Raw genomic sequence first — 24,912 nt, 5'->3', positions numbered from 1 at the left:
ATCAAATTTGATGCCACACAAATTATTTGTAAAGGAGAACAACAGGTTCATACCTGCAGGCCTGACAGCAGGAGATGTATCACTCCTGTAACACCTGTAACATTCAGCAGTCGCCTCATAGTTCTGACACACACAACAAAACTACCGACTACACTACACACTAACTACACAAGATTTGCGCTAAACGTCTCAAATCTCTCACATCTCAAAACACCGCTGCAATCCCCCAAACAACTAAATGCTATATCTTTTTTTTGATTGGTCGACATGGTACATGTTTTTACCGTTTCTTCCCGCAGTAAATATAAACAACGATATTATTTAGGAAGAAAACCAAACATTGCAGAAATTTTTTATCATAACTCTGTTTTTACGTGGCCTATCAACACAATTTAAAAACTGGTATAAAGTCCACACTTTTTCCGTCAATTGTTCCGTCTGTCCTGCTCACATCTCCAATGGTTGTACACGTTGTCATTGGCTTCACTCCACATCAGCCACGCCGCTTTGCCAGCTAAAACACCGGTGTCGGCACATAAGGACGCTGTCATAGCCTGTCAGCGATGTTGATTAGCTGCGTATATACGAATGTGAATCACATCATTAGCAGGACTATAGGATAAGGTGGCATCGTTCTAATGCCATACAGGAGCAGCCAGTCACTTACTGACTAACACTGCAAAACAGAATTGTTAACGTATTTACTTTAATTTCAATTCAGGTTATATATATTTTTTTGTGCGCAACATAGATTTTCTGTGTACAGAGATCGTGCCAGCAGTGTGCAATTGCGCACGTGTGCAGCTTAGAGGGAACATTGGTCTGTACATGTCTGTCTCTTTCACTCAGAAACACGTTTTCAGATTCATGGATCCAATCAGTTGATGTTTTAAACTGTTCTAAATGATTCCTTGTAAACTTCTTCCTCTTTAGTCCTTTAAGGATGGAAGCTCCCATTATTCCAGGATCCACATGTTGTTTTCCTTTTTCCACTCAAAGCTTCACAGTGAATATCAGTATGTTGTGTGTCTCTGAAGCTCAGTTCACAACCAGCTCCTCTGCATTTTCAACAAGTCTGAGCTCGTTAAAATGAATCCAAATGTTTGATTTCTCTTTCTTAATGTATTTTCCAAACTCTCCACTTAATGTTTCACACCTTTTTTGTAAGTTACACATTTAAAAATGCTTCAGCCATGTAAGTTGGAAAAATTGACTTGTTTTTTTTTAAGGAATTATAAGCATAATATGATTGTATTTGTGGTATCTTAATGCATGTGAGTCATCTAATAAATAGCAACACTGCATTAACCATTTGAAACTAGTCTTGTCGTTTTCACAGACACTTAAACAAGAATATCGTGTATGTTGGTATATTTATAATATTCTTAGAAATATGTCTGTAAAACATTACATATGTCGTGTATCATTTAAGTTTGTATAAAACATAAAAACTATCACGAAGGGTAATGATGAAGAACCTGGTGGAATTCTTGTAGTGTGTGTTAGTCAGTTTTGTGTCCACAATTCATTTTACACTGTTTGAATTCAAAGTTTTAACTGAAAGACAAAGTCAAATCAGGTGAATTTTAAAGGGGTGCGTGCTCAAAGTTAAAAGGGGCACACTGAACCAGGCTGAATAACAACAACAGACATTCAGAATCTAATATGGTATCGCATTGTACTATATCCTGTTGTGAGGTGGCGACAAGGCAATGCAACCGTGGCCTATGTTTTACCTGATGGGGTACAATGTTGCTGATTAGGGGTTTCTGCTGCTGATAGAGCAGGAGGGCAGGACTGTGCTGATCTGAGACTGTAGACAGTAAAAAGTACATAGGAGAGATGGTAGCTGATTAAACAAGTGTTATGTAATAATTACAAACTGCAAAGACTGGTGACAGTGCTTGGAACCATCTTTGCTTGTCTTCCTCCTTCATCTCTTCATTTCATATATCACTCTCCACTTGCTTGCTATGACCAGCACTACTTGTGCAGTTAATAAAAGGATAGGTAATGTTTTTGGCACTGTTACACACACAGCACGCTCATTTGTTTCAATTCATCAGTTGCCACAAGACAGCTTACCAACGTGTAGATAATAAGCTAATACTCCTGTGCGCTATACACTACAGTGTACGCTGTACACCTACTTACTGGTTTGGTTGCATCAGTCTGTTAATTTGTGTTTCTCCTACAGCTCCAGACCGCAGCAGGCAGTCAGGCAGCAAAAAATGCATGTGCTCTTTGTCAGCTCGTTCCCAGCTCATAACCATCACGCTCTGAAGTCAAGGGCAATCAAAGGTTAATGGTCATCATGTGACTCATGCAAGCCAGATCATTTTATTTAGCAAAACTGTGATTAATAGTTAAATATTATTGTTGAGGGGCACAGACAGGACTCCACACGCACACAGACATTTAAAAAAAATGCTTTTTAATTAAAAAAAAATTTCCTCAACAAAAGGGCACTTTGGGCAGCCAGGATTTGCTTAAAGACATAAGTTATAATGTCAAAGACCTCCACGGCCCTATTAAAAGGGAAAAAAAAATTGTAGGCCAGTATGGAGATCAGGGAGGTATTTTGCTGCTATTGTTCGTGAACATCATCATTACCATTGCATTGATATCGCATTCAGATGTTTAAACATACTGGTATCATATTAACCTTTGAGTTGAATTTATAATCTTAAATGCTTTTGAATGCTTTTTGTAATCTTAAATGTTTATATGCAGATTACATTGCAGTATAAAAGAAAGGCCTAACTCTGAGTATACTCTGTGCTAAAGTAGACAGGACACGCAGGCTTTTGAGCGTGCTTGTGAAAGTGAAACTAACCAGAGAGCATTTAAGTTCGAGACACACACACACAGTAGATAGACTCATTTATAGGTGAAAGTTTAATCATCTTTTGCTTGTGACTGCAAAATTGTGTCTGTACAAGTGACCGTGTGCTTTAAGACGTGCTGCTGATGTTCCAGAGCTATGCGAGGGCATGACCAGCCACAGGATGCACCTGGCTTGGAGGCGAAGAGAATGTTCTTTTCTAACTGTGTTAAAAGTCATTAACAGAACATTTGTGGTTTTAACTTATGCATGTAATGACGCATGAGGGGGCGTCATAAATAATACCCTGATGCTATAAAGACAACTGCTGGTGTATTGTTGGGCGGAGATCTACAGCTGATGTTTTGCAGTGTACATCTCCCCACGCGTGGACCATGGTTGTTTCTACTCTCATCCTCAATATTCGAACCCGTAACACTAGTTAAAAAGTTAATTGTCATATAGCAGGAGACACATTTATCTGACGTTGAGCATGACAAGCTAAAAAGGTCGTGGGCACAACAAGTGTTTTATTCATCTCACAAATCTGGCAGGAAACGAGGTGTGGCTATCCTAGTACACAGACAAATAAACTTCACCCCACTCGCTACATATAGAGACCCACATGGAAGGTACATTATGGTCAATGGCTCTATTGATGGAGTACTGGTTTCCCTCATCAATATCTACGCCCCTAATGAGAATGAGCCCAATTTCATACATGCAATTTCTAATCTAGCGCTTCAAAAGTGTTCTGGTGTTTTATTGCTTGGAGGGGATTTTAATTCTGTCTTGCCAACTTATATGGATATACAACCAAGTTCTAAAAGTCATGCGTCGCAAATAAGCAAAGCTCTAAAACATTTAACAACTGAACTGGGACTAATTGATGTCTGGAGAAATTTACACATTTTGTTGTTAATTTTGACACTAAACTGAGTAGAATTAACACTAAAAAGTTAACACTGGCCATAGAGTAAATTTTACTCTAATTTTGAGTGGGACCAAATGTTATCTGAAACTGAGTTAAAATCAACTCTCTAAGTGTAAAATTGACACTCTGTTTTTTACTGTGTAGAGTCAGAGATTATACTTTTTACTCTCATAGACATGCATCTTACTCCAGGATAGATTTTTTTTACCTCTAAAACAGAAGAGCATAGAATTGACAATATTGAAATCTTACCAATTACACCATCGGACCATGCACTCTCATGGGACTTAGGATTGACACCAAAACTAAAACTTTGGCGATTAAATGCCTCACTCCTAAATGATAGCCAGTTTTGTGAGTTCATACATATTGAACTAAATACTTACTTGGAGTTGAATACAACTCCGGAGATATTGCCTTTAACTCTCTGGGATTGCGCCAAGGCATACATTAGAGGTCGCATAATATCATTTGCAAGTGCCAGGAAAAAAGAAAAGAGGCTAGGCGGTGTGAATTGGAAACCAAAATAAAACACCTAGAGCAACAACACAAAAAAAGCACAGACAGCCAATTTGCTTTCCGATCTTAAAGTGTTACGTAGTGAGCTTAATAGTTTAATAAATGAAAAAATTGAGGGCAATTTAAGATTCATTAAAAAAAAGTACTGTGAACACAGTAGTAGGGCTAGTAGATTGCTGGCAATAAGACTCGGGAAACAGCAAATTTGTAATATGGTCCAAAAGTTGAAGTCAGATCAAACCCTAATTACTAAACCAAATCAAATTTCAAGTTGTCTCCAAAAGTTGAATCTGTTCATCTGGACGTAGCGTTTTGTGGGAGAAACGTTTCGTCACTCATCCAAGTGACTTCTTCAGTCTCAGCTGACTGCAGGTTTCTCCAAACCTTATAAACAGTACATTTGCATAATGACTGAAACCAGCCCACTGAAGGAACAATGGGCTGTGAGGTCAGTTCCTTAATCATAATTATGCAAATTCCCATGACCATTGATCAACAATCACTGACCAAAACGCACTATTCAAAGAACACTGATCAATGGCCATGATTACCAATCACAGAGAGTTGGGGAATGGCTGCAATCACAGCATTGTAAGATGGGGAAAGCTGAACACAGCTGAACACAGCTTTACCTAAGGGTAAAGCTGAACACATTTAAAGAAGGTGTTCCTGAAATGTGGCTCTATTAGAACAAGATGGATGGATGAGCACAGCCCTCTCAAGACAGGGCTGACAGGATGTTTTTATACCAAAAATCAAGATCAAAGTACATTTACTGGATTTGTTGCTTTTCAAAGACAGTTAAGAGCAAAGTCCAATTAGAAGAGCTTGTTCTGATGAAGACTTTGAACCTGTAAACAGCAGTTAAGTGAATAAAGATCTCTGTTCTCCAATCCTCAGCAGTGACAACACTTAAACATCAAAATCCTTCATGCACACCTTTTTCTCCGCTGTGCTCAAAATGCTCTCAGCTGTTAAAGTCGAGGAGAAAAGTTTGACATATTTCAGCACCATTAAATGTTAGAGAAGCCTCTGAAAACCAGCTGATGGTTACTTCCCCACAAAAACCTCTGTTTGTGCTCACAGAGCCTCAGTCACAACAAATAAGACAATAACAACACAAGTGAGGACAAAGTGACACCAGAGGCTGGAGAAGAGCAAGCAGGAAGTGACCGTTGTACCAGTGTGACAAAGTCCTGAATACAGTCCCAGTTTGCATGTTAGTCCACCAAGTTCCATCTGAGCTTTAAAGAAAACACAGTTTATCACTAGAGTAACAGACATATTCAAGCACAACATGAAACTCTCCTTGGTTTTGTAGAGAAGCTAATCAGGCTATTTGTTTATTCCCTGAATTCCTAAAAGCTTGATATACACAACAGTTTATAATATGTCAGCAGCAAATAACAGCATATAACAGCCCTGCACACCAGCACTGTGCTTATATTAGACTTTAATCAACATATAGTTATGATTTCATCATATTAGCTCAACAGGCTCACAAAAATATTCCACTAATGTAACCTTATGGTTTTATTGACATATTGGATTAGTATATGGTGTGTTTGATAAATGATGTATCACACTGTTAGATGTCCTGCAAACAAACTAACACACTAACTTTGTGTTCTTCAAATACTGAGGAGTTTTTGTTGGGTTACCAGCTTAGCTTGTGTTCGCTTTTTTATATAAGAGAGAGAAGACAAATATGCTCCAATGATACGTTTTTACACTTTATGATCAAACAGAATTTCAGATGAGTTTTCCACGGCTCCATGGACCTCCATCTCTCTGGCTCAGAGACAGCCCTGTCTGGACTGGGACAAAAGATCAGCCCAGGCATTTTGACTAGAGACTGGCCCACCAGATATTATAGGAAAAGCCATAAAGCCTTTGAATGAAAACAAACGCTGTTATGACAGTGATGTACACTGTCTTCTTGGTATATCTATGATTTCTATACATTTTACATTAGATTAAATACTTTGGTTGTAAGATTCAGATATCTATTTATCTGAATCTTACAACCAAGATTCAGATAATCTTGGTTGTAATCTTGTTAATCTTTCTTATTAAATGAGAATAAGAAAGAAAAGTATTTCTTTGTGCCCCCTTTCCCTGTTAATGCCCTACCTGGTCCCCTGGCAACACTTTGCTAGACCCGCCCTGCACAGTTACCAGCTGTCAGCTACGTAAAAAAAGGATCCTGATGTTATTTGTATCTCAGAAACAGTTCATAACTTCTCTTCAACTCATTCATGTCACCTAAAAGGTAAACCTGTTTCTCCATCACCTGTTCAGCTCTGATGACTCAGTAAGGACATCTCCTGGTTTCATCTTCATGTTTCCCTCTCACCAGATATCCAAACCGATATCATGACCAGCAGCTTTACGACCGTGGCTCCAGCAAACATCAGCTGATACTAGAAATTAATATTCAATCAATTCTAACAACAGCTGATCAAGCTTAAAGGTGCTGCTGTTGTTTTTGCGCCACATCCGCTGGTTTCTTCTTTCTGGCGCAAAGTGGGAGATAAACAAACAAACAAGAGAGAAAAGCCGATCAGCTGATCATTGATCAGTTTCATGATTGAAGTAGCAACAGGAGAGAGAGGGGAGAGAATGAGAGAAGAAGAGGCAGCTGTGCAGCGTAAACACAGAATAACTCCAGCTTTGTGTCTTTTTTTCATTCTAGTATGGGACAAACTGTGTTCCTTTTCACCTCAATGCGAATGATATATTTTCTTAATATTTTCTCTGAATACGAGACAATTCCGTTTTTTATTGGACAGTTGGCAACTCTACTAACTAACCTTATGAATAAAATAAAGTTCACTATCACTAATATCATAGCACCCACCCAGCTGTATAGAAACTCTGTCATGCTAGTACGCAGTACGAGTCAGCATAACGAAAAACTCCACCTAAACTTGGTTTATATCTGACCCAGATAGACTGCAGGTCATAACTTAAATAAGTTCAGTTCACCTGACACTCGGACCGGCGGCCGCCTCGGGTCTCTCCTCCTCCTGCCTCCCCTCTCACTCATCCACCTGCTGGCCTCTGTGGAAGCTCCGCCACCACCAAACAACTGAGTTATTTTTACACATCGGCCAGCATCTGGCCAATCCACCACCTTTCATTGTTTATATCATATCTCAAAGTTATTTATATGTCCTATAAATTTATATCTTCACTCAAAGACAAGTATTTCTTGTCTTTGAGTGAAGATGTATAGATGTATTATATATGAGAGACAAATATTGTTATTTTATCATGTTGGCATTACAAAATTTGGCTCAGTGCTTACATATATGTGTTTCTGATAGAATATAGAGTAGACCAATATATTAAATATTCCTTTATTGGGTGAGAAAATCAGACAAATGTCATAACTGCTTTAAGTCATACAGAATAGATATCAGAGCCTTAAACAGGCTGACTTCTGCTAAATGGGTCAAACTGGGCAGAAAGTAAACAAACACATAACATCCTTATAGAATATGATGTAACACTATAGATCAACTTACCTCAGAATATATAAAGCATATAAACAATTACAGCAATATGATGCAACAAACACAGTAGTGCTACTAATCCAAAATACTCAAAGCTTCATAGAACTGAAACAAACATTTATTTTTAGCTCCATTCTGCTGCTGATACATACTTTAGGTTTCTGAATATTAAACTTGTTGCTGCCTTTCATAGTGTGTAACTTGAAGGCCCTGAGTACTTTCTCCCACACTGAAAACACTGGGATGATAACATTATTTCAACATTACCTAATAAGACTGATTCAGGACAGACAATTAGTTATGTTAAACTTTCCTAGCAGTCCTTCACAAACAGGGAACAGTCTGTCTATTCTCTCCATCTGTCAGCTGCTGCTGGCTCTTCCTCCTCCTCTTCCTCACACACTGCTGTTTGTCCTGGTGGATCATCAGGGGTGCAAAGCCTCACAGATGATGTGCAGCAGTGGGTCCCTCAGTCTGTCCTCACTCTGGACACTTGCAGTCGTCACACATGGAAATCAAATGTGTGATAAGCTGCAGGATTCAAACACAAGTGTAACTTATAAATACATGTTCATACTTTTATTCCACAATCAGAGAGAAAGAAACAGAGAGAGTGCAGGACAGACAGACAGGTGACAGTCTCAGGTGTATACACTGCTACAAAACAGCACAAGAGAAGGAGGATTTAGTGTTTGTGTTATTACGAGTGCTAAACAAGAAGAGTTCCAGATGGTCCAGTGGACACATGTGTGACTCCTGTGATTAAAGCATCTTTCTTTCAGCTTAACAAGTGAACCGTCAGCTCGTTCAAACACACGTATCTCAAATTATAGCGTCATAGTGATTACAGGACATCAGATTACTTGTTCTTATCACTTAGTAATACAGAGTTCATCATACAGAAATGAAAAAACTGATGTTGTGCGCTATTTGAACACCTTGCCTGCCTGCAGCACTAAAGTACTCCCTGAGAGACGTCTGACTCGCCCTAGCAGCACCTGTCCCTATATGTTTGACAAGGTTAGTGATGTTGCCACAACCATACATGCCAACCCTCCTGATTTTTCCGGGAGAATTTCAGTGCCCCGCCCGAAAATCTCCCGGAACCACCATTCTCCCGAATTTCTCCTGATTTTCCACCTGCACAACAAAATTGAAAAATCATAAGGCAGAATTTATAGCGCCAATTTCATTTTCCAACAATGGTGGCAGCCACTTAGTTTTATTATTACTCTTATTTCTCTTTCTGGGTCACAAAAAAAACTTTTAACATATTTTCAGGTGAGAATGTAGCTGTGTAAACTTCAAATATCTGAGTCGACCGACAGATCATTTTCAAACCCCCGCGGTCTTTCACTACTCGGGTTTAATATGATATATAAGTCACTTTGATAACTTAAAAATGTTGTTGTTTGGCTTTTTTAGTGTTTTATTTGTTCGTAAGTAAATCGATTTGGCTAAGATTAAAGTTATTAGATTAGATTAAATTTAACTTTATTAATCCCACGGGAGGGTTCCTCCGGGGTTTTAATAAAGGTCAAACAGAAAACTAATTTAAAAAAAGTGTGAGACAGTCGAGAGTTTAAGTCAGCACCCGGTTATATTTTAGATAGCAAGGAGCAGACAGCAGAGTTTCACTCGACCGAGGGAGCTCATGATGTACTACCCGGCTTTCTTTAGACTGCGAAGGCCGGGTCCTCAAGTGGAAGCAGCCTCCGAATTTGGACACCCCCGCTGTATTTTATCTGATAAATCAACACTGTATTTATCACCCCCCCTCCCAACGGCCCTTTTGAATGTCTCCCTAATTCTGAGGTCTCAAGGTTGGCAAGTATGGCCACAACACCTCACTTTTTTGCCACATGTATTGCAAACCACGTCTCAGCTGTTTGTGGATATAAAATACGTCCTCACAATTACGCTCAGCCATTGTTGTGAGTGTGCACGCCAAGGGGCTGCGAGACATTTATACAGCTGTATTTCGCACATCACTATGGAAGAGGAAGTAGTTTCGTTGAATGTAGATAATCCGAATGTTAAAGTTTCTTTCCACCGTGTTCCTGTTAATGATAAAGTACAAATTTATCCTAAATTACTAAAATATCTATAGACACCAACTGTCTGCCATCTATAATCCAGTTTTGAGATCCCTTCCCAGACGCCTTAATGCCCACTCACATCCTGGGCCATCTGACCTCAGGAAATCACATGACAAGGTGGGGCCAGGTTTCACAGTGAGCTCACCTGAAACCCTGGCTGATTAGGTCCCACACCCACTTTCACACCTTGGCTCATGTGATTAGAGGATCACCAGGGGGTCCTTTGTCCCTCTTTGGGGGGATACTCCCACTGGGTTTAAATCTGGGACTCTCGGCCATTTGACCTTAGAACTGAAGAAGCTTCTCGGATGAGAGGTGAAACGTCTTCAAGCAACTCAAAGAAGTCGAGATGCTTTTCTTTGCAAATTCCTTTGCCTGCAGCGTGTGTGTGTGTCTGCACTCTTAGACTCTCAGCTCAAGAAGTGTTATTTAGAATAAATCTCTTGACAGTGTGTCATAAACGTAGCAGTAGATTAGTATACTTAGAGCTGTGAAGGTTGTAATTGGACAACTCTGGTGTGGAAGGGAGATGGACTTTTATGACTCCAGGAAGTCACGTTCGCAGAGGTACATAAACATATATGCACACGCAGGCACTCACGTACTCGCACCCACACAAACATGTAAACACAGTGCTTAGTTTTATGGCACATCGTAGCGGGCTTTGAAGGGGAGTCACTTATACAATATTGTGTTTCACAGATAAATGAGTTGAGATCTGCAGAGGAATTCCGGGGTCCTGTACATCTTCCCTTCTAGAAGCTGTATCAATAAGCGTGGATGAATAAAAGTGTTGTGAATTGACTACTGAGTCCCGGTATTCTTTCTGGAAGCTTGTACACTCATTACAGCCTCTACATATTTATACCATATACATAATATACCTTCATACCATGTACATTGTAACATATCTATAATAAATCCATATTTTTGTAATATATCTATTATTGCCAAAGCACTTTCTGGATGAATGTAAACTGCATTTCGTTGCCTTGTAATTGTGACATGTGCTGAGTTGTTTAGTTCAATTCTAATTCTAAATGGAGTGCATGAATCAGTGACATGTGTTCCAGGAAACATTGTAGAAACCAGCAATGTCTTACTCCATGGAGGGATCTTTATTACCAGTAAAACTAAAGCACAAGGTAACCTTTAAAGGTCATTATGAATGCCAGTTTGTTGATACTATGCACATACAGCAGGCTTTGTAGTATTTAAAAAGACAAACATGCATTATAAAAGATGTAGAGTTCAATGAATGTTGGCAAAATCAGTTTTGCATGGAACAAGATGAAGCTTTGGAAAAGGAGAGCGATACAAATATAATAAGCGATAAATCTTAAAATATTGATGAGTTTTTGCATGATACAGCAGCACTGTATGTTTCAGGACACGTGTGACATGCCTGTAAGCATTGGTAAGGAAGCACTAGATCAGTATTTTGTTGACATATTAAATCTGGCTCCGGCAGAAAGGAATGATGGTCTTAAACTGTTTTCTGATCATGCAAATTAAGCCAAATGCTTCTCAGTGTTGTTTCCAAAGGAGTTATCATGAAAATAGAGGCGTTTGACATTCTCCTGTTATTTTAAAGCTGGATTTCACATGCTGAATGCAGGTTTGCACAACATGTGGAATATAACTTTTGCTCAGTACGTGTCTGTGATTGAACGGGTTGTCTCAAATATTTTGATAGCGTTACTAAAAGGAAAAGGTGATTGTACATCTCAGAAAGTTAGCCATGAGTTACTGAAAGATGAGAAGTCTTTGAAGAAGTTGGAGTTTGATGATAGTTACCTTTTCCTTAAGCCTATTAGATGTACTCCTGCTTTTTAGCAGGCAGCACAGTGTGACATCTTGTGTTCATCAGCTTGGTATCTCTACTTGATTTTGTTCATTTTTGTCAGCTGACATGCAATGGAGTAATCTTCTTTAGTGTATTTTGAAACAGGTAGGTAGAGCAGGTACAGTCGAGCAGTGAGAGTGGGCAGACAGGTGTTATCTGCTGCGCTGAAATCTGTAACTGCAGCAAGTATGTCTGACTCTCAGTGGCATTTGTTTTGGAAGGAGGTACTCGTGTCTCCTTTGCATCTGACTGGTAAAATTAGCACTACTTAGACACATCAAGTGAATGTCGCTGCTGGAAAAGTTCTGTTTTGGATTGAGAATGCTCCACAGATTGCTAAAAATACAGATGAAGGGATAATTCAGATTATTGATTAGTAAGCAACACGTGAATTACCTTCACAAGATGAGACTTTATTGAACATAGTCTCATCTGTCCAGCAGCATTCGAAAACTTGCGAGAAGAAGAACATGGCTTGCAGTTTTAATTTTCCCAGACCAGCATCCAGTCGAACATTTATGTCGTAGAAAAAGTGAAGTTTCTGAGCAAATGTGCAGGTCGATAAGAGAGATGATGATTTACAACAGTGTGCTTGTGCGAGTCAGGAGGACTATAGGAAGATGAAAAGAAAGCAGGGGTGTAATATCTTAGGAATCAAGAAGGCTCTTTCAGATGAGAGCAGGAGCTTTGATAGTGTGTTTCGGTATAAATCAGAAATGTTATAATGCTAATCTGGATATTTAATTTGTAATTGATGCTAATTCCTGTTGCGTTTGTGATTTCATACTTGTCAGAATCTGAATGAGAGATTGTTGGTCGGTAACGCCCAAAAGGAAGCATATAAAGATGGGAATGTTAGTGACCGGGAGGCTTTGAAGTCTTTAGGCAGTGTTTACCTTCATAACAGAGATGTTAGCGTTCAGGAGGCTGAGTGTATGAATCTGAAAGAATGTTCAAGGAAAGTTGTGTTAGTGCCAACAGTGTAGTTAGGACAAGTCTGAGACAAAAAGCAGAATAACAGGATTTGACAGCAGAGGACAAGTGGCCGACTCATATTTTAGACCGGTATAAGAACAGACCAAATGACAGTGACGTCCTGTTAGAGACCCTCTAAGAAGCACAAGGTGTGTACAGAATTACAGTTGTTTAAATACAAGTTCTTTTAAAAAAAATTATGTATTAACTGCACTTTCTTGGCTTTTTGGCTTCTGATGTACAGGCTGTTTTAAATGCTGAAGAAGAGTACAATGCAGATCTGTTTCCCAATGAAATAGCGCAGCAGATCATGCAGAGTAATGATTCTATAGGTGATGACGAATTAGAGCTTGCTGTATGCGTACAGCAACCCAGCGTGAAAAGTGGTCAATAAAGAGATGCTGAAAAGCATGTTCATGCAAACATCGTCGGGTCTGCCGTGATATGTTTACAATGGGACTTCTGCTCCTGAACCTCTGCGCACAGCGTCTGTAAATCAGGGTTGTACGAAGTCACTTTTATCTTTAAGCAGGACTGTAAGCTGTCGTCTGTGAGGCATGAGCGGTGTTTGTTTTTAACATAGTTCACGGTGGAAAACAGCTGCTGACATAATGTGGATCCGAAGATCCATAATTGACCTACCTGGGCTTGAAAGTCTCGATAAATGCACGCGTTTCGGCGGGTACACCGGCTTCCGTGAGTTTGACTCTTATTTTGAGCGATGAAAAAATAATAGAATATAATTTTATTTTTATATTTCAATATCAGAATAATTTTCAGAACTACAAGTTAAAAAAGAACTAACATAAATAAAATACACTTCAGCTAAATACTTCTTATTTTCCCAAACCACGCGGAGCCGCACTATAAGGACTATATTGTGACAGTGAGAGAGCTTCTAGTTTGTGTTACTCATCTTCCCATCATGCACTGCTTCTTAATGACCTCTGTGATGTGTTTACTGACCTCTGACAAAGTCTGAGAAAAGACAGTTTTCTCTGTCTAAGGATGTAGGCACCACTGTGGTCGGGATGGGGGTGTTTCAGGGTCAGACTGAGGTCTGTGGTTGTCAGTGGCTCTCATCTCAGTGGGGCCTCGATGTTGACTTCACAGATTCACTACAATGTTCTCCCTCTGTGCTCTCTCTCATCTGTAAAACAAAACAGTGTCAGACACTCAGCTCCTTTCCTGTGACTGTGGGTTCTGTATCTCATAGAACTTTAAAGCACGTTGAACTCTTATTTGCACAAGTAAATACACACACAGGGCCACTTTATTAGGTACACAAGCACAGAGCTGCTGCCATGCAGCGGAACAGGTGTGCCTAATAAAGTGGCCATGAGTGTGTGCAGTGGCATGCCACTGTGACAATAAATGATCAGACGTCTCCCCCTGCTGGAGACACTTGAGATGGAGACATCGCGTAGAGGCATTCTCGATGGCCACTTTATTAGGTACACCGTGCCTGGTCCCTTGTTTGTTAATGACACAGATTCATCAGTGCTGGAGACATCCTCAGGGGTTTGGGTCCATGCTAATGTGATGTCATCACACACAGGCTGCACATTTATGATGTCACTCTACCAAAGATGCTCTGCTGGAGAGACCTGTGACTGTGGAGGCGTCTGAGTGCAGTGAACTAATCGTTATGTCTGATATTAGGTTTGTTTTCCTGCTGGAATCACAGGATGATGCACTGAGGTCATTATGGGATGAACACGTCAGCAGTGCCATCACATCACCTTGTGCAGGAGTTCATGCAGCGTTAGCTGTTAGTCAGCAGTCCTGGAAGGTGAGACGTTATCAGCCAGTGTGAGCTCAGAGCTACAATCCCAACATCCACAGCATATTCAGAATCCACAGATAACCTCACACACGTGTCTTCAGACTGTCTGAAGATGAACTCCACACCTTGGTTGTAATGATTGGTTATCTGAGTCACTGCTTCCTTCACACTTTGAGGTGTTGTGAGGAGCTAAATGTGTCAGAGAGCGCCCAGACAGACTGTTGGAGGGAGGTGGTCCTCTGTGAGTACTGAGGATTAGTTTCTTCTATGACCTCCACCCAAACCTGATTCATACATCAGAAAGAGACAGATGGAGTTTATTTCTTTTCTCTTCAGCAGCATTTAACAAAAACACTTTGTTCTTTTTCTTTGTACACTTCATTAGCTACATGTATATTAAAGTGTTAGTTGTCTTATATTTTGTGCAGTTTCACAGAGACAGCCAACACACATGTAGGAGCTCTGTAATCTACCTGCTCAGAACGTGCAGACATGAGGTCCAAACATCAACTAAACAGCACCCAGATCACAGCTGAGACCTGAACATCAAGGCATTATGGGTAAGTAAAATATAAAGTAACAATAAAATGCACATCATGAGTGTTGTTTGTGCTAAGGTAATGTGGTAACAAATCAAACAGCTGATGCTACATGAGTGAGCTGAGCTACGGTCACTGCAGGGTTCAGCTGTGTGAACAGCTCAGAAAACATCCTCACAGAACGTGGAGGAACTCAGCATCGTTCCCTCTTCATCCCCTTCAGTCCATTACTGGTGTTTTCTCTCTGACTCACAGACCAGTCAGATTAAGCTGATTGTTGGTCCATCAGAGGAGTCATTTCAATAGTGTTGTTGTCCTCGGCTTGATCCTGGACCTGATCTCTCTCTGCAGAGGAGACACAAGAAGTCACAAAAAAACACTCAGAGCTAAACTAACACTTTGATGTTTTAATTACTACATGCTGACCTTTGACCCTGAAGCATTACAGACTAAAACAGTGTACTGAAATCTTTGGCTTCTATAAGCTGTGTGTGTGTCTGACTTAGTGAAACTATGTAGCATCATTGTGACCTTGTAGGGCATCATAGTGAAAAAACAAAAAGTGTGTTGCACTTTAGTTAACTTTTTAAAGTTAACTAAACTGCTGACAAACAGACAGAACAGATTAGATATAAAGATAGGACAGTACATTAGACACATTCATACAGATTACAACTAACCTTTAACTGTGAGCCACACCCTCTTGTATCTCCAGGCCCCCTTGCTGTTGACCTCACAGGCGTATCTCCCACTATCTCCCACTGTGGGGTGTCCCAGGGTCAGACTGAGGTCTCCAGTGTTCAGCAGGTCTTTCTTCATCTCAGTGCGACCTCTGTAATGGTCGTCCTGTTTGTCGGGCCGGTCAGAGCCGTTCTCATACACATAGACCTTCATGTATTCGGGTTCATGGCGTTTCCACTCCACATCACTGTCCTCAGGCAGGTTTTCTGTGGTTTTGAAGGGCAGCAGGACAGACTCCACCCCCTCCACCACCTCCACCTGACACTCTGAGAGGACAACAACACAACATGAGCTGTACGAAGACACAGCATTCATGTTTGTCAATTAATTTTAATTTATGCAGCATTTGAAACACACGTTCATCATGAAGCCACAGAATCATCACATCGAAGTCTCAGCAGCAACATCACTAAGTCATCAGGTTCATCTCTATATGCTGGTCCCAGCTGCTCTGTTAGACTGATCAAGTCAGTCATTTGAAGGCAAGGGGCCTGAAGATGTCTGATCAGTGACTTAGTTCAGAAATGCAGTTACATTGTTACTAAAAAAGCCATAATGTTTGCAGTTCATCTACATATCAGTCTAAATAAAAATGCATTGAAGTCACAAACATACTCATTAAAGAGGTCTGTCCAACACTAGGTTTGCTACAATCTTTATAGTTTTTCTTCACACAAATGCACTGAATTGTTCTATAAGGAGGGTTGATTTTATAACTTTTATAAAGATTTGTACATCAGCAGAAATGCAGCACAAACATGGCTGAAAAAGCCCTGTTGTATATACATGGAAGTGTAATTACATCTTTCACTCTAAACAATGAATAATCATGACAAATGGAAATGATATTGTTATATAGTTGTTTTTAAATCTATCTGATTAGAGTCCTTGTTGTTTGATGCTGGTGCCTCACTTGGCCTTTATAAAACTGTCATTATTTATTTACTGATTTGTTTCTAATTGCTTTCACAGTGTACACTACACATGTTTAAGATTCAGAGTAGAGTGCAGTCCTACTTTGCACCACATGAAGGCAGGAGCGTCCAGTATCAGCTGTTCCTGCTTTCTTCGCATATCAGCAGTAGTCTCTTGTTTCCATCACTGATAGAACAGTGCTCATCAGCCAAATGACAGACAACAGCATCATGTTCCTCAAAGACTCACTGCTGTTTCTCAGAGAACACGTGAATGTTCCCCTGAACTCACATCTGTTCAGCAGCTGTTCAAACCTGCACTGTAACATCCCATCAAAGACAAAGTCCACTACTGGCCATATTTCTAACAGTGAGCAAACAGGAAGACCTAATGAAGCCCCTCCTCTGACAGGAAGAACAAAGATGGCCTCTGTGTTTGTCAGTATAACAGAGCTGCTGCAGAGCAGATGTGTGAGGGTATTTGTTTGGAAAGTCTCTGTAGCCTCTTTCATTGGTAAGTGTGTGACAGGCAAAGTCAAAGACACACTCTGTGAGAAAATATAGAGACTGCTGATAAAACCTGTCAATAATGACCACATCTATTGAAACAGAAAATAATATCCAAACCTCAGACCTGTATCTGCAGCACTGACCTTTGATTTTCAGCTCCACCTGTTTCTCCATTAGTTCTTTTCCCTCCCTGCCGTAGACGGTGCAGGTGTAGGTGTCTCTATCTGTGTTTGTGGGGTATTTCAGGGTCAGACTGAGGTCTCCAGTCTTCTGCGGGTCTTTCTTCATCTCTGTTCGGTTTCTGTAACGTCTGTGCAGTTTTTCAGCCTGCTCAGAGTCTTTCTGATATATGTGGACCTTCCTCTCATTTCTGTCCTTCCACTCCACTTTAGCACCATCAGGCAGGGGCTGAACTGTGCTTCTGCAGGTCAGCACAACGGACTCATCACCTGGTTCTGCTGTGACCTGAACGACTGAGAAGAGAACAAAGCACAACATGACCTATACAGACGCCATCAGCAGCACTGAGGAAATTTTCTTTGACTTGTCTTGTAATGAAAGATATTTGAAAGGTTCAAGCCTGTCTTTGCAATAGGAATAATACACTGGCTTACAGTAAGAGTAATGGCCATTAGACACAGAGTGTGTGGCATAAAAACAACACTAAGTTCTGATTTGTACGGATCCGAACTTGACTTGTAACCTACATACATCTGAACTCTTGTTAGCAGAGCTGTGACCACATATGAGGAGAAACCATTTCAGCTGGAGTATAGTTCTGCTGTGTCTGAGGTAAAATAGTATTTCTTTAAAAAAAAAAGGATTTCCATGTCATTGCATATTCAGTGTTCAGTACCAGAAATAATACAAATTTAAATGTACTATCAGGGCCTGTAACTCAGAACATAGGTTAGATCATTAACAATCTAAAGTGCTGTAGGTCATCATAAGGTTTTGTAATGAGTGAATGAATGAGTGGTAATCACTGACTGATGTTCATGGAGTGGTCTAATAACACACATACCTTCTTTGTTCTTTAACTTTTTATATCTAAAATACATGAAGACACCAAAGCCAACAGCCAGGAGAACCACAGGAACCAGGACACCCGAGACAACTTTGGGCCAGACTGGAGGAGGAGTGGGACCAGGAGGAGGACGTTCTGTCCACACAAACAAACAACCTGAACATCACCCAACAGATTCTCAGAGTATGACTCTGACCTCTGACCTTTATCGACAGCACTGACCTGCCACCTTCAGTTGCAAATGGGTCTTGCTCTGATCTTGTCCATATTTGCGGATGGTGCAGGTGTAGGTGCCGGTGTCATTGACTATGGGGTTCCTCAGAGTGAGGCTGAGGTCTCCAGTCTGCAGAGCGTTGGCTCTCATCGATGTTCGGTTGAAGTAAATAACATTCTGTTTCGTGAGATCATCCCCGCTCAGCAGACGCAGATGGACTGTTGGGATGCTGAGGTCCTTGCGGTCCCAAACCACTGCTGTGGCGTCCCGGTAAACATCCTCTGGTACCTGACAGGGCAGCATGACAGACTCTGCCCCCTCATACACCTCAAGCCCGAGACATGCTTGAAAACTGAGAGGAGAAACAGGAAACAGATGAGAGCTGTGATGTTTTTAAGGCCCGTGAAACAGAGAATGACTTCAAACACTTTACTAATGTAAAGATGTGCGCACAAATGACCGATCCAGCTCAGCAGGCAAAACCAAAAGAACTAGAGCGGGAAAAAACTGGGAATAGAAATGATCCAAAAACTCTCACCCAGACTCTGGTTTTAAGCTGGAAAACACATTTACTTCTTTTTTTTTTTTCCATTACTGAAGGTCTCTCTAATATCAATGAAAGATGGCGCCTGTGTGTTTGGCATGCCGTCAACCGCTCTTTTTTACCTGTTTGATTTTATTGTTTTTAGCTAATGTTGTGCAACATGTCAGTTCAATACTGTCGTATGATCGCCAGACTTTATTGGAAATCGGCTCATCCACCAAAGTTTCAGTTTGGTTTGGTAAAGATAGCCAGGGTTTTCTGCCTCCCTACCTGGAAGCAGTACCATTGCGCTGGCATCCCCTACCACCGCCACCAGATATGCGGAAGCGACGCAGGAGACGGGGTACCCGTGGAGGTCGCCTCGTTAAGCTGAGAATCCGGATTTCTTACCTTCCTCACGATCTACGCTCCGTTCGTCAATCTTTCCCACGACTCCTGGTACCATTAGCGCTCTGGATCCTGTGGATTCTTGGTTGGTTCCGTTGTCGGCTCTATCGGGAGCAGCCCTGTTAAATCATTCCCTCTTCGGCATCTGCGTTGGAGGGAATCGACCGATCAAACCTTCGATCGGTGGATCTGGTTGTCACTACCCGGAGGTCTCCGAACCAGCTCCCTCAGGTTGGGCTTAATAAATGCCAGATCGGTGGCGAATAAGACCTTCATCCTGAAGGATTTCTTTTCTTCCATGCATTGGATTTCCTCTGTTTGACTGAAACCTGGACTTCACCCGGTGAGTTAAGCGTTTTTCTGAACTGCTGCCCGCCGGGCTGTGCTTATTTTAGCGCTCGAGAGTTTCTGGTCGTGGCGGGGGTTAGCTGTTGTTTTAAATCACACTTTGAGTTTAAGCAACTATCCTCATGGACACGCCACACCAGTTTTGAACTTTGCCTGTGTGAACTGGGCCACTCGCCTTCATTGCTGTGTGCAATAGTTTATCGGCCTCCTAAATATAAAAAGGAGTTTTTATCTGAGTTTTCGGAGTTTCTCGCTGACTGTGCATCCCGGTATGACCAGGTCCTGCTACTCGGTGATTTTAATATACACGTATGTTGCCCAGGGAAGCCCCTGGCTAAGGACTTCATGGACCTGGTGAACTCTTTTAATCTTGTTCAATCTGTTAAATGTGCCACTCAAGAACGTGGTCACACATTGGATTTGGTGTTGTCATATGGGTTATCTGTCTGTAACTTACATGTGGAGGATGCTGTATTCTCTGATCATATGCCCATTTTATTTGACGTTGTTCCTCTTAGTCCTGTTGTTAAGCGGGCTGCACCGACGCTGATGCTATCGTGCCTTCGGCTCAGATACTGCTGAAGATTTTTCAACACTATTTGAACAACTTATGTCCAGTCCCTCTGAGTCGTCCTCCGTGAGATGGATTACTCTCTCATCTGGACTCTGTTTGTAAATCTGCCCTTGATGTTGTTGCACCTCTAAGACTCAGGCAGTGTAAACCCAAGGCCAGCCCTTGGCTAACCGATTTTACTCGAGCCATTAGAAGAGAATGTAGGAGATGTGAAAGACGATGGAAAAAGGACAGGCTGTGCGTCTCTTTGGAAGCTCTTAAGACGAGCTGGAAAGCTTACCAGAGGGCAGTAAAGACCGCCAAAAACTCCTATTTTCACAACTTATTGCTGCTAATTCACATAACCCTCGTGTTCTGTATAATACCATTAATTCTGTACTGAATGCAGAGGATCATGTTCTTTTGCAATCTTCTGAGGTTATGTGTAATAGGTTTCTCAATTTCTTTGTGGATAAGGTTGCTAGTTTGAGACCCTCCACTGTAGCTTCTGTTGACCCGGCTGTGCATGTTCCCTGTTTAAGTTTGCTTATTGCTTTCCAACCGGTTGTTCTACCTGAACTAGAGAAGCTTGTGTTAACTGCTAAACCGTGTGGTTCTCCGAATGATGTTGTTCATCCCGTTTTTCTGAAAGAGGTGTTTCCTACTGTTGGACCACATATTCTGAACATAATCAATACCAGCCTCTTGTCAGGTCAAGTACCAAGTGAGTTTAAGCATGCAGTTATTCATCCCTTACTTAAGAAACCAGGCTCAGATATTTCAGTAATGTCAAATTTTAGACCCATCTCTAAACTTCCTTTTCTGAGTAAGATCTTGGAAAAGGTTGTTCACACTCAGCTGATGGATTATCTAAACAACTTTCAAATCTTTGAAGTTTTCCAGTCCGACTTTAGGCAGCTTCATAGCACAGAGACAGCTCTCATAAAGGTTATGAATGATATTCTGGTAGCGACAGACTGTGGTAAACACGTAGTGCTTATACTACTAGATATGACTGCTGCATTTGATACAGTGGATCACAACCTGCTGATCTCTCGATTACAGCATTGTGTGGGCATTTCTGGCTTGGCACTCCTGTGGATAAAATCATATCTGTCAAACAGGAGCTTCTGTGTTAAGTTGGGCTCGTCATCGTCCTCTGTGGCCCCTCTGTCATGGGGTGTACCACAGGGATCTATTCTTGGGCCATTACTGTTTTCATTGTATCTCCTGCCACTGGGTGCGATCTTTCAGAAACACAATGTTTCATTTCATCTATATGCTGATGATTGCCAGCTCTATTTTCCTTTCAGTCATTCTGATAGCTCCTCAATTAGACTCCTGCTTGATTGCCTTAGTGATGTTAAGTCATGGATGGCTCAAAACTTTTAAATTTTAATGAGCGTAAAAGCGGAAGCAATTGTGTTTGGCCCGAATCGTTCCTCTGATATCCCTGATGTTGACCTTGCTGCTCTGACCCCTCACCTGAAGAGCTCGATTACCAATCTTGGGTTAAAATCGACTCTGCTCTTACCTTTGATGGCCACGTGAATGGGGTGGTGAAATCGTCATTCTATCACCTCAGGCGTCTGTCGAAGGTTAAACCTTTCCTTTCAAGGCGTGATTTGGAGACTGTCATCCACGCTTTTATAACCTCACGCTTGGATCATTGTAACTCCCTTTTAATTGGGGTTGGACTGGGCACTCTGACACGCCTGCAATTAGTACAGAATGCTGCGGCACGGTTTTTATCTGGTAAAAGGAAATTTGAGCACATTACTCCAGTTCTGGCCTCCTGCACTGGCTTCCAATTGAATTTAGGATTCATTTTAAAGTTCTTTTATTGGTTTTAAATCTTTAAATGGTCTGGCACCTGCATATATGTCTGATTTGCTGAAGCCCTATGTCCCCACTCGTTCGCTCCGGTCAGCTGAGCAGCTGTTGCTCTCAGTCCCCAAATCACGGCTGAAACTGAGAGGAGACCGAGCGTTCTCTATTGTGGCTCCTAAGCTTTGGAATAACCTTCCTCTTCACATTAGGCAATCGACATCAGTGCTGGTTTTAAATCCAGATTGAAAACGCATTTTTATTCACTGGCTTTTGACTCAGTGGTTGACTGACTTGTATTTACTTATATTTTATTGTTTTTGCTATGTTTATTATGTTTATTATTTTTATCGTATTTATTATTCTTATGGTATCTATTATGTTTCTATTGTTCAGCACTTTGGTCAGCCTTGTGTGTTTTTAAAGTGCTATATAAATAAACGATGATGATGATGATGATGATGATGATGATGATGATGATGATGAATTAATGTTCACCAAGTTTCAAAGTTGTTTCTTTGTGTAACTATTCAAGGGTTCCTCTGGCCGGCTGAATAAAGCTGGCAACTACAGCCATATAAAAAAAAAACAACCCAGAAACTTACAAAGACCGAGCCCAGTCTTCATGCTGCTGCTTCTCTGCCTTAAAAACCACCAGGGAGAGAAAAACCCTGACAGCTGCATGCAGCTACAATTAAACAGGCAGCCCTAAGAGAACCAGCACCATGCAAATCCATGAAGTCCTTTGAATTTTCCAAGTAAAGTGCATATGTAATGTTTTTCTTTCTTATTTTAGTCACTATTAGCAGATTTTTGAAACTGACCCACAGAAATGGGACTTCAAAGAACTCAAGCAAGCTGAGAAAAGTGTAGGACCTTTGGCTTAGTGCACCCACCCTTTTTACTCATCAGCCATAAAAGACTGACGGTCCAGTCGTGGGATTCCCAAACTGATACCATGGCGCAGCTTCATCTTGGATCAGTTTGAATCTCAGTGACCATCATGACCATCCCAAGGTCAGAGGTCAGCTTAGGATTTTCCCATTCGTACGATAGATGCATCTACTGGGAAGCTGAGGGGTGCCAGTACTTTAAATACAGCGTATTTTAAATGGCAACACATGTAACAGTGGACTGCAGTATTAACCACACATTATACTTTTATGACAGCCCATTACAGCAGAGGGGCTTTAATAGGCTGCTGGGTCCCTTTCCCTCGCCTGGGAAGAACTGCCTGTGTCCTGAGCCGGCTGTGAGGACACGAGTGCAGCACTCCGGACACAAAACTAACAAAGCTGAGAAATTTAGGAACCGAATACAAAGTAAGAAGTACTGTGGCTAGGATCAGGAACAGAGAGCACACAGCACAGAGGGAAGACACGACAACAAGGTAACATAACATACTGGACCAGGGACTTTCAAAATAAAACAGGAAACACCGCTCAGAGACAAAGACTTCAGGCATATAAACCTGACACTGGACAAGGCGAACAACCACAGAGACGAAGCACAGAGAGAGAGAGGAGACACGACTGGGGACAGAGAGAGGACTGACTTCCACAGGAGACGCTGAGGACAAAGAGACAGGAAACAGGAAACTGAAACATCGAGCCAGAAACCATGAACTGGAGACACTGGAATGACCTAAATAGCACAAAGCTGGAGCTCCAGTCATCATGAATGCAGCACAAACCTCACAACACAAAGACACAAAGTCACACCCTTGTATCTAATGAACTATACTTTAAATAGTCTGATGCTAATAATAACCTCACAGCTGATATTTATCATGAGAGCAGGGACGGTGTGTTCTTAGGTTTTACAACAGAGAGAAACATCTGTTATCACCTAACGTCACGCCCTGCTTTAACCACACATACCACAGCAGCCACAAACATGAACACGAACAACCTGTTTCACCAGGACTTATAAGCATGTTTCCTCATTACAGCCTCACATCACTAATGAAGCCACAGCAACCGTTTGTAAAAGCTTTATTAGAAACAGCCAAACCATTACTCTCACATGCTGCTAACATTGCTAACTACATGCTGCATACATCCATCAATGAAGCCTCCCCACATAAAGGTCTCCTCCCCCGTCAGTGATGTCTCGTGGGCTCAGAGACGTGTCTGTGTTTCGGGCTTTCACATGTGTCACGGGGAGCTGATTGTATCAGCGGGATCCGCCCGGTATGAAGGCCGCACAGGGAGCTACAGACGGCACAAATCACTGCACCGCTGTCTGTAACCCGTCTGTACCTCACTCTGTACGGCCTGTCTGTGTGTGTCAGGAGGCTCCTGCACAGACAGACACGACAGGCCAGTCTGTCGGCGGGTGTGCGCTGCCGTGGGTCGGTTAGCTAGAGCGGTCCGTGTTTTCCTGTCGGCTTTCTCACCTTTGAACTTTTTAGTTACGCCGGTCTTCGCGCGCGCGCCCATTCAGAGAGGATAGGAGTGGGTTTCTTACCGTGGGGCTTCTTTATCCTCCATGAAGACTCCCGTAAACACAGAAAAGCACAGCAAAACACCGACAGCTCTCATAGCGGTACTTTGTCGTGCCACGCCCACTGTGACGTGGCTTTTTACTTTCGGTTTCAGGGGAGTTCCCGGGGATCACGCGTGTGTGTGAGTAAATATGGGGCAGGAGTTACAGGTATGCGGGGTGGAGGAAAGGTGGGGCTGATTTAGACTGTAGAGGAATTCTGTGGTAGATTCATTTTCATAAAGTGGAAACAAAATAAAATATATAATCACACTGAAGCAGCTCACACGTAACAAAACACACCTCAAAAATCACGAGTGATA

At 41.5% G+C, this 24,912-nt stretch overlaps 1 protein-coding gene across 6 annotated transcripts; it reads right to left on the bottom strand.

Annotated features, from left to right (window-relative positions):
* Nucleotides 1-8,269: 8,269 nt before the first annotated feature.
* LOC116332148 (butyrophilin-like protein 2) lies at nucleotides 8,270-24,668 on the bottom strand. Of its 6 annotated transcripts, XR_005612021.1 has the most exons (10): nucleotides 24,575-24,668; nucleotides 18,455-18,798; nucleotides 18,230-18,367; nucleotides 17,349-17,678; nucleotides 15,721-16,047; nucleotides 15,219-15,385; nucleotides 14,975-15,040; nucleotides 13,682-14,785; nucleotides 12,637-12,681; nucleotides 8,270-8,326 (listed from the first exon to the last, which is right to left on the bottom strand). XR_005612021.1 is itself a non-coding variant. In XM_039609048.1 (6 exons), the coding sequence occupies exons 1-6, from the start codon at nucleotides 24,646-24,648 to the stop codon at nucleotides 15,306-15,308; spliced, it is 1,293 nt and encodes a 430-aa protein (XP_039464982.1). In that variant the 5' UTR covers nucleotides 24,649-24,668; the 3' UTR covers nucleotides 14,798-15,305. The 6 variants fall into 6 exon arrangements, 2 of the variants coding, with proteins under 2 accessions (XP_039464982.1, XP_031610860.2); XR_005612019.1 differs by having other exon boundaries at nucleotides 14,975-15,385; XR_005612022.1 differs by lacking the exon at nucleotides 14,975-15,040 and having other exon boundaries at nucleotides 13,682-13,865.
* Between the last annotated feature and the right edge of the window lie 244 nt (nucleotides 24,669-24,912).

The sequence above is a fragment of the Oreochromis aureus genome, linkage group 3 (genome assembly GCF_013358895.1).
Source record: "Oreochromis aureus strain Israel breed Guangdong linkage group 3, ZZ_aureus, whole genome shotgun sequence".
NCBI lineage: Eukaryota > Metazoa > Chordata > Actinopteri > Cichliformes > Cichlidae > Oreochromis > Oreochromis aureus.
This window is presented reverse-complemented; position numbering and strand designations above follow the sequence as displayed.